Raw genomic sequence first — 10,456 nt, 5'->3', positions numbered from 1 at the left:
ATAAGGAAAGCAAATATCTAAGTTTAGACAGATAATCAAGCTAAGACGAATGGATAAACGCTATAGCTAAGCAATCAAAGCAGTAAAGTAAACACACTAGCATGAGAGCCTATGCAAGAGATAAGACTAAGAAAATGGCAATCGATCGCGCGCTAGAAGAACAAACAAACTAGAATGCATGAGAAATCTAAGATAAGCACACAGCAAGCTAAAAGGTGTAAGAAAAGAAAGAAATCGGAAAATCAACGGCATGTGAGAACAAAAAATGCCAGGGGAAAGAAGATGGAACACACGATAGGCTCAGAGGGCGATTCAAAAGGAATCAAGCCCAGCGATCCTAATCTGCTGAAGATCGGACAAGTCTCGCGATCGTCATGACCTATCGTTGGGTTCAACGAGGACAATCCCTGTAAAGGGGCCACGCTACGTCATCGCCCGTCCCAAAACCCGATAAAACGTCAGAAAACTGATGGAAACCGGAAAATCACGATGAAAACTGGAAATGGAATGAAAAGAGGGCTCCACCATCCTTGCCCATTTTTGCTTTTGTTTTGAAATGTTTGAAAATATTTATTAAAAAGGTTTGACTGAACTTGGGTGGACCCAAGCTACCTACGTACCCTGCGGAGAGGGATCAAGCCAATGTAGTTCGGACGAAAATGTGAGAAATATTTGTAAAATGGTGATGAAAAGGGTGTAAAAAATGGTGAAAGGGTGACTGGACTCAGGATGCCAGCTGCACGCCTGAGCTGCCTACGTACCCCTTAGCTAGGGATCAAGCCATCCGTAGTTCGGACCAGAATTCCCTAACTACACTCTTAATGACTCTTGATTTTTGAGATTTTTGGGTTTTTAGATGTTTTTGAAGTGTTTTTGAATTTTTGACACAGGAGGACAGAATCCTATCATCATAAGGGTAGGATAAACTCCTGATATCCCGCAAAGGTTGGACGGCATCCTATGCTTTGCGGGGGGATTGGACAGAATCATGACTCTGCAAGGGTTGGACAGCATCCTATACCCTGCAAGAGCGGATAAAAACCACATGACTTGATGAGAGGGTGGACAGAATCCTAACCCATATGATGATAGGACAGACTCCTGAAAGACTGACTCCTATGCTGAAGACTGACTCTGAAAGAGGGAAGGACGGAATCCTAAACTTTATGAAGGGATAGGACAGAATCCGAAACTCTACAAGGGTAGGACAGACTCCCAAACCCTAGGATGGTAGGACAGACTCCTAAACTCTCTAGGACAGACTCTAAAGAGGAAGAAATCCCTTAACCTGCAAAAACTCTAAGGCAGGAAGGGAAGGGGGTGGCTTAAGAAGCGTTCCGTCATAGCCGTCCCAATGGAACATACTCAAAATCGATGGAATCCTTATATTGATGGAAATCTTGAAAATACACAGCGCAATCCCGAAAGGAAAAGAAAATCTCAAAACCCAATAGAAATCCTGAATGTAGATGGAGATCGTTAAGATCCTACAAGAGTTCCAAATGCCGAAGCAACATCTGAACGAGGAGCGAAGGGGAAATGGAGAGGGGCTGCGACCAAAGATAAGTATCGCTTTCCATCAACCTGATGTTGAAAGAAAAATGTCCTGACCTTATAACGTCTTGTAAATCACAATGCCTTCTAGCCTCCCTTGGCCTCTTGGAAATTGTAATGAAGGTCCACCAAAGACGAGGTGACTCGGCGTGATTGATACAAGACATCTCACTTTTTTTTTAACAATTATAGCAAGCTTATTTCACACAAGCCTTCATAAGTGAGAATGGAGAAAATCAAACGAGGGAGTAAGGAACATCTCACACTAGGGACCTTGAAACTTTCACATGCATTTAAGCACACAATGACCATGCAGTTTCGACACTACTGTTATACGAAAGCCATGAGCAGAATTTGTCTCAATCGACTATTTGTGCAGGTTCTCGACATTTACCATTTTTGTCAAAATGAGTTGAGTAAAACTCCCAATCGAAACAAGCATAGAATATTTCATTTCCACAATTGACATTCTCAGATGCTAACATTCACTTTCTACTAGAATTTCAGAGGATATTGCAAAGCTAACAGCCGAATCTACGAATCAGATTGATCAAAGGAAATTTGATATTCAGCCAAAGAAAATGATAACGAAGAAACTCAACAATTTCTTTCCAATTGAGAATTATTTAATTTCAACAATCAACCCATGAAAATCGCGGCACCATCATAGAAGCAGGAACATGCATATCGAAATATCCTAGATGAAGAATAAGGCACGAAGAATTTGAAGCAACCATCCACACTTACAGTGCGTAAATGTATTGGACAGCAGCTCCTTGAACCCTTAGAAAGTCAGCTTGCAATGGTGGAATTACCGGCGAGTTGAGATGACAGCTGCGGCTCAGTGCGATAGGCGGCAATGACATTAGATGGCCCAATGGTGACCTTCTTCCTTGAGATTAAGCATCTTAAAGGCCTTCAAATGCTCTCAGCAACTCAAACCCTACATCAATTTCCCTTTAACCCTACTCCACAAACCCAATTTGGGCATGAGACCGAAAGAGATGGAGGTAATTGATGGTAGGGTCTGCAAGTTGGAGATTGAGGTAGGTGGGATAGGCTTGCCGGAGAAGGAAGTAGGTTCGGTGGATATGGGTTTGAGCTAATGGGGTTTTGAGGGGAAACGGCAGAGATGGTGATGGATTTTTGGGTTTTTTGAAATGGGTTTGGATTGATTGGGTTTTGGGGGTGGAGGAGTTGCAGAGGTATGAGGCGTGGGAGAAAATGGATTTCAGTGGAGGCGGTGGTCGGTCGGAGATGGCAGAGGATGGATTTTGCCGGCGACCGACGAGGAGGGTCGAAGAAATGGTGGCCGGAGATGGGGTTTCTTGGAAACAATGGAGGAAATGAAGTGGGTTTCGAGGGTGGCTGAGAGAGGTTGTGGAGGTGGTGATGGGCGGTTTTAATGGAGATGGGTTTTTTTTAAAAAATAAAAATAAAAATGGTAGAGGTGGAGTTGCAGAGGTGGTGGGGCACGGTGGCTGATGGTGGAGGTGGTCGGAGAAGCCGAAATGGGTTTGGGGAATAAATAAAAAAAAAGGTTTTAATGGCTGATGGTGGTGATTGGGCAAAAATGGTGGAAGTGGAGGTGGAGTTGCAGAGGGTGGAGAAGATGGTAGGTAGAAATGGGGCTTGATGGTGGCTCGGCCGGACTCCGGAGGCCTGCCGGAGAAGAAGGTGGGTTTGGGAGAAGAAAAGATGAGGGAGGTGGTGGATGGACCTTGGAGATGGTGGTGGCTGGCGGTCGGTCGGAAATGGCTAGCCGGAGGTTGAAGGCGACGATGAGGAGATGGGCTTGGGTAGATGGCGGCTGCTCTTTCCCTTCTCTCCCCTCTGTAAAAAAATGAAGAGCCTTTTTCCTTTTTTTGAGAGCCCTAATTCGATGGCATATAAAGGGCATTATATATGCCCCCCCTTCTTCTTACTTGGACAGCCCCACTACTAGTTAAATCACCCCCCTTGTTTATCTTGGTTTAAAGGGCAATTGCATATTCAGACCCCGCCTTTTACATGGGCCAAATTAAAATAACAGCACAAACTTGGTTCGCCCTATTCGCCATTTTTTATCCGATTCCTGCGAGATTTTGCAGGGGCAATCTTAGGAATATTAACAACTTCTCAGGGAATTTGAACTTATAAATGTACACAATAAGCTGGTAAAATTCGGGTTCTCTCCTCGCTTGGGGTCCGCTTCCTCGGGAATTTATTTAACTTCAAAGCTTCGACTCAACTTTAGGACTTTGCCGCCTGTCAAAATGTGGTTCCCGAGTGGTCATGGGGTAAAAAATGTGGTTCCGTAGTGGTTGCGGGTTATAAAATGTGGTTCCCTAATGATTCCGGTGTATGAAATGTGGTTCCCTAGTGGTTCCAGGGTAGAAAATGTGGTTCCTTAGTGGTTCCGAGGTATAAAATGTGGTTCCGTAGTGGTTGCGGGGTATAAAATGTGGTTCCTTAGTGGTTCCGGTGTATGAAATGTGGTTCCCTAGTGGTTCCGGGGTAGAAAATGTGGTTCCCTAGTGATTCCGAGGTATAAAATCTGGTTCCGTAGTGGTTGCGGGTTATAAAATGTGGTTCCCTAGTGGTTTCGGTGTATGAAATGTGGTTCCCTAGTGGTTCCGGGGTAGAAAATGTGGTTCCGTAGTGGTTCTGAGGTATAAAATGTGGTGCCGTAGTTGTTCCGGGGTATAAAATATGGTTCCCTAGTGGTTCCGGTGTATGAAATGTGGTGCCCTAGTGGTTCCGGCGTATAAAATGTGGTTTTCAAGTGGTTCCGGGAAATAAGATGTGGTTCCCAAGTGGTTTCGGTGTATAAAATGTGGTTCCGTAGTGGTTCCATGGTAGAAAATATGGATTTCTAGTGGTTCCGGGGTAGAAAATGTGGTTCCCTAGTGGTTCCGAGGTATAAAATGTGGTTCCGTAGTGGTTGCGTGTTATAAAATGTGGTTCCCTAGTGGTTCCGGTGTATGAAATGTGGTTCCCTAGTAGTTCCGGGGTAGAAAATGTGGTTCCCTAGTGGTTCCGAGGTATTAAATGTGGTTTCGTAGTGGTTGCGAGTTATAAAATGTGGTTCCCTAGTGGTTCCGGTGTATGAAATGTGGTTCCGTAGTGGTTCCGGGGTAGAAAATGTGGTTCCCTAGTGGTTCCGAGGTATAAAATGTGGTTTCGTAATGGTTGCGGGTTATAAAATGTTGTTCCCTAGTGGTTCCGGTGTATGAAATGTGGTTCCCTAGTGGTTCCGGGGTAGAAATCATGGTTCCGTAGTGGTTGCGGGTTATAAAATGTGGTTCCCTAGTGGTTCCGGTGTATGAAATGTGGTTCCCTAGTGGTTCCCGGGTAGAAAATGTGGTTTCGTAGTGGTTCCGAGGTATAAAATGTGGTTCCGTAGTCGTTCCGGGGTATAAAATATGGTTCCCTAGTGGTTCCGGGGTATGAAATGTGGTGCCCTAGTGGTTCCGGCGTATAAAATATGGTTTTCAAGTGGTTCCGGGAAATAAGATGTGGTTCCCTAGTGGTTCCGGTGTATAAAATGTGGTTCCGTAGTGGTTCTAGGGTAGAAAATATGGTTCCCTAGTGGTTCTGGGGTACAAAATGTGGTTCCCTAGTGGTTCCGAGGTATAAAATGTGGTTCCCTAGTTGTTCCGAGGTATAAAATATGGTTCCGTAGTGGTTGCGGGTTATAAAATGTGGTTCCCTAGTGGTTCTTGTGTATGAAATGTGGTTCCCTAGTGGTTTCGGGGTACAAAATGTGGTTCCCTAGTGGTTCCGAGGTATAAAATGTGGTTCCGTAGTGGTTGCGGGTTATAAAATGTGGTTCCCTAGTGGTTCTTATGTATGAAATGTGGTTCCCTAGTGGTTCCGGGGTAGAAAATGTGGTTCCCTAGTGGTTCCGAGGTATAAAATGTGGTTCCGTAGTGGTTGCGGGTTATAAAATGTGGTTCCCTAGTGGTTCCGGTGTATGAAACGTGGTTCCCTAATGGTTTCGGGGTAGAAAATGTGGTTCCCTAGTGGTTCAGAGGTATAAAATGTGGTTCTGTAGTGGTTGCGGCGTATAAAATGTGGTTCCCTAGTGGTTCCGGTGTATGAAATGTGGTTCCCTAGTGGTTCCGGGGTAGAAAATGTGGTTCCCTAGTGGTTCCGAGGTATAAAATGTGGTTCCGTAGTGGTTACGGGTCATAAAATGTGGTTCCCTAGTGGTTCCGGTGTATGAAATGTGGTTCCCTAGTGGTTCCGGGGTAGAAAATGTGGTTCCCTAGTGGTTCCGAGGTATAAAATGTGTTTCCGTAGTGGTTCCAGGGTATTAAATATGGTTCCGCAGTGCTTTCAAGGTATAAAATGTGGTTCCAAGAGTCTAACTTATTGTTCCAATTGTGGTTCTAACATTCTAAAGTTGTTGTATCATTGTAAATGGTTGTTCATAGTTTGTATTAAAATTTTATGAAGGTTTAATAATGGTTCTTATCCTAATAGGGTTTACGAAAATAGTGGAAAAAAGGGCCTCTTTTATCTTACACGTTGATGGGTACTTCGAGGATGAAGTATCATTTCAATATATTGGCGGGACGAAGATGTCTTTAATTGTGAATTGGCATATAAAATTTTCAGAATTTGAGTCTCCAGTTCACCAAAAAATTGGGACCGCAGCAACCGGTATCTCACAATCTATAAAATGTCGATATGTCGTGGATCCATATCAAATCTTGTTGTACGACATTCGAAATGATGATGACCTAGCTATGGTGATGATTCTTTTTTAGAATAGCCTCTTCAATTGTATCAGCCTGTACATAACCAAAGAGTACAAAGTAGGAGGAATTAGTTTTGCAGCGATCCCCATCCGGAGGTAAAATATTCACTCAGGTGGAAATTTTCATTCTTTGAACTCTCATTCGATTACACTATTAGGTCATGTCGAATTTGTCATTGGTCAGGAATATGAGGGATAGAAATCAACATTATGAAGATCCTATTTTATATGGAAATATTTGTGAACCTTCTTGTCGTCCTCTTGATCCGCCATTGAACCTCAGAAATAATTCCATCAGTGCAGCCTCAGAACACCTAATCGAAATGATGTTGCTGGTCCGAAGAACATACCAATATTGGGCAGAATCCGAAAATATACCAATATTGCTCGGAATCCGAAAAGATATTCAGTGGACTTGAAGCAAGACTATGAGGACTCTATTTTTAATGAGACAGAGGAAAATACAAGTCAACATATGAGTACTGCCATGTAATCTTCTAATTACTAATTACATTTACTTGGCCAGTTCTATGTTTGTCTCATACAATATTCATTCTAACGTAGTCCCTACTGTGCAGGCACGATGCAGAGTTCAGCAGGGATTTCCATAGTGATATGCAAGTTAGTGATGGCATTGAATGGGAGGATGGTAATAGTGTAAAGGGTGATGATTCATTTGGTGATGATGACTTTGTTGAGGACAGTGAGCACGAAGGTGACTTTGGTAAGGAAGATGAGTGCGAAGGTGTACGCCCCCTCGTTGGTCTACAGAACGTTGTGGGCGACCTGTTCTGTAATACGTATACAAGGGAGCCGTTGGAAGTAGATGAGATGATTGTAGATGAATTAAATGAGGGACGTATAGGACTTTCAGAGATGAAGGTGGGGGGAATCTTCCCGAATTTGAAAGTATTTAAGAAGAAAGTCAAAGAGTACGCAATTGAACGGAAGTTTGTATTCGTCCCAGTAGATTCAAAGCCTACAAAGTATGCTGTTAGATGCAAGGATAAAAGTTGCCCCTTCAGAATCAGTGGGAGAAATTATTTGGATCATGTTATGGTAAAAAGGTTTGTGCCAAAGCATACATGCTCACGTACTTTGAGGGGTAATGACCATCCCCTTGTCACAGCAGCTTGGGCAGCAGACACCTGCCTTGGGTTATTTTCCCTTCCAGGAGACGTGAGGCCTACTTTGATAAGAGCATACATAAATGATAAGTGGGGTATATCCATAAGCTATGCGAAGGCTTTCAATGCGAAGGTCATTATACACGAAATAATGTGTGGAAATGCCGAGGCGTCTTACCGCATCCTTCCTGCATATGCTGAAGAGATGGAGAGATGCAATCCTGGCACCATTATGTGTGTATATCGAAGTCGGCAGCTATGGACGGGTGGAGATAATACATTCTGTCGTTTATTTTGGTCATTCGACCCTAGCATACGTGCCTTCAGTCGAACAATTAGACCACTGATACTAATTGATGGGACACATTTGCGAGGCAAGTATAAAGGAATTTTATTGGCTGCGACTGCAGTAGATGGTGACGGTGGATTATTTCTGTTAGCATATGCAGTGGTTGAGAATGAGATGTATGAGAGCTGGCTATGGTTTCTTCGTTTACTCCGCCAGAGGGTGATACCAGCAGAAAAAAACAACAACGAATTCACTATTTCCTCTGATCGGATGAAGGGTTTGCCTAGAGCTATAGACGAAGCATTGCCGGGATCATACCATAGCTACTGTATTCGTCACCTCAATGCCAATTTCCTGAAGACCTTTAAGAGTCAAATACTTTGCAAACTATTTTCGAGAGCCGCATATGCTTTAAGGGAGAGAGACTATAAGGAGACGATGGAATGTATTGAAGTGAAGAACGCAAAAGTAGAGAAATGGATATCTGAGATTCCTAAAGAAAATTGGGCTAATGTATACTTTAAAGGGTCTAGGTGGAATATGTTGACAACTAATGCTGCAGAGTCCTTCAACAACGTATTAAAGGGTGCACGGGAGTTACCGATCGCGGCTCTAGTCGATCACATGAGATGGAAAGTACAAGAGTACTTCCACCTTCGCCGCAAGGCTGCTTCTGAATGGAAAACGCATTTGACCCATAATGCAGAAAAATTGTTAGACAGATCATGTCTGTATGGCAGTAAGTTTACACCCCGGCCGTGTAGTTGGAATGAATATGAAGTGATATCATCAACTAATACGGATCGTGTGGACTTAGAGAAGAGAACGTGTACGTGTGGTCTTTTCCAAATTATGGGATTGCCGTGTGGGCATGCCATAGCAGCCATGGGAGTAAACAAGCTAGACAAATATAGGTACTGCCAGGATTGGTTTTTGGCTTCAACTTATCGGACTACATATGAGGAGGTGATTCACCCTACTTTAGATCGAACACAATGGCCGGAGCCATCCCATGTTTTAGAAGCAGTGTTGCCACCACGAGTAAGAAGACAGCCTGGACGACCGAAAAAAGTACGAATGGAAAGAGGGCTGCAATTTTGAGAACATCACAACTGCAAATCATGTGGGGAACCTGGACACAACAAAAGAACGTGCAAAAATCCCCCCCTTGTAAATCGTCAGTTAAATATGACGCCCATCGCTCCATCCGCATCTACAGAAAATAGGTATGTTCCATTATTACTCACTCGATATGATTTCCCTATCAAACCCATCATTTTATTGATTGTTGCAACTTTCTCTTGTAGGTCCGGTGTGTCCTTCGCACCTCCTTTCTTTGCTTAGGGATGGAGTTGTTGGTTTTGTTGTACAAAGTGGCCTTGATTTTGGGACACTTCATACTGCACATGATATTTACTCACACAGAATTTGTATAAATTAAACGTTATTATAGACTTATAGTATTAAATTGGTTGTACAGCTGATCGTGACTGTTGTAAATGTGATCATTAATGTATCATTGGTGTTGGAAATATCATTGGTTCCAAACTGTACCGAAAAGTCAGTCGGCCCACATTGTTTGGATAATCCGAAGCGTTCATTTGATGGGCTGTCAGATATATAGGGTGTGCCCAAAAATTCAGGTTCATCGGATCTTCGTAACCCTTCAATCTGTGGACCTGCAATTTCTACGTAGGCCTACTCGGAAGTCCGAACACATCGTCGGACTTCCGATGATACTCCAGTCGAATTGCGATTCCACTGGATTTCATTCGGAACGCCGAACCTTTGTTCGGACTTCCGAAAAACCTTTAGGACTTCCGATGATAGTCCAGTAGAATTGCAATATTTCTGGACTTCATTCGGAAGTCCGAAACTTTCTTCAGACTTCCGCAACGGAATTCCGAAAAACCTTTAGGACTTCCGATGATAGTCCAGTAGAATTGCAATTCTACTGGACTTCACTCGGAAGTTCGAAACTTTCTTCGGACTTCCGAAACGGAATTTCAAAAAAACGTTCGGACGTCCGAAGTAAGTCCAGTAGAATTGCAATATTTCTGGACTTCATTCGGAAGTTTGAACGTTTTTCGGAATTCCGAAAAACCTTTAGGACTTCCGATGATAGTCCAGTAGAATTGCAATTCTACTGGACTTCACTCGGAAGTCCGAAACTTTCTTCAGACTTCTGAAACTGAATTCCGAAAAAACGTTCAGACTTCCGACGTAAGTCCAGTAGAATTGCAATATTTCTGGACTTCATTCGGAAGGCCGAATCTTTGTTCGGACTTCCGAGACGGAATTTCGAAACGTTGTTCGGAATTCCGACACGGAATTCCGAAAAACTTTCGGACGTCCGAAGCAAGTCTAGTGGAATTGGAATTCCACTGGACTTACTTCGGAAGTCCGTAAGGTTTTTCGGAATTCCGGTTCGGAATGCCGAACAAAGGTTCGGCCTTCCAAATGAAGTCCAGTAGAATTGCGTGACTTCATTTGGAATGCCAAAACTTTGTTCGGACTTCCGAAACGGCAGTCCGACAAAACCTTTCGGACTTCTGAATGAAATCCAGTACAATTGCCATTCCACCGGACTTCATTCGAAATCCAGTACAATGAAATCCAGTCCGAAACCCAGTGTTTGGATATGGGAATGGGGTTTGGAGGGGTGTATGAGGTCTTCATTACCATTGCTTGTGTTTCAAAGAGGGAGCTGCGTTATACAAATTCAAACCTTTAAGGGGGTTT

General features: G+C 43.4%; 1 protein-coding gene across 1 annotated transcript; it reads left to right on the top strand.

Annotated features, from left to right (window-relative positions):
- Positions 1–3,100: 3,100 nt before the first annotated feature.
- LOC143858446 (uncharacterized) lies at positions 3,101–10,188 on the top strand. Its single transcript, XM_077369100.1, has 5 exons — positions 3,101–3,169; positions 6,309–6,394; positions 6,877–8,755; positions 9,195–9,264; positions 9,929–10,188. The coding sequence occupies exons 1-5, from the start codon at positions 3,101–3,103 to the stop codon at positions 10,186–10,188; spliced, it is 2,364 nt and encodes a 787-aa protein (XP_077225215.1).
- The last annotated feature ends 268 nt before the right edge of the window (positions 10,189–10,456 follow it).

This window comes from Tasmannia lanceolata, unplaced genomic scaffold, assembly GCF_043159265.1.
Source record: "Tasmannia lanceolata isolate RefF3 unplaced genomic scaffold, GAP_Taslan_0.1 ptg000026l, whole genome shotgun sequence".
NCBI lineage: Eukaryota > Viridiplantae > Streptophyta > Magnoliopsida > Canellales > Winteraceae > Tasmannia > Tasmannia lanceolata.
The sequence above is the reverse complement of the archived record's forward strand: the minus strand, read 5'-3'. Positions and strand labels throughout refer to the sequence as shown.

Coding starts and splice junctions, on each gene's coding strand:
- LOC143858446 (XM_077369100.1), top strand. CDS start 3,101: ATGGCTGATGGTGGTGATTGGGCAAAAATGGTGGAAGTGGAGGTGGAG. Junction 3,170..6,308: donor TGCAGAGGGTGGAGAAGATG/GTAGGTAGAAAT, acceptor ATTCTTTTTTAG/AATAGCCTCTTCAATTGTAT. Junction 9,265..9,928: donor AATATCATTGGTTCCAAACT/GTACCGAAAAGT, acceptor AAAAACGTTCAG/ACTTCCGACGTAAGTCCAGT.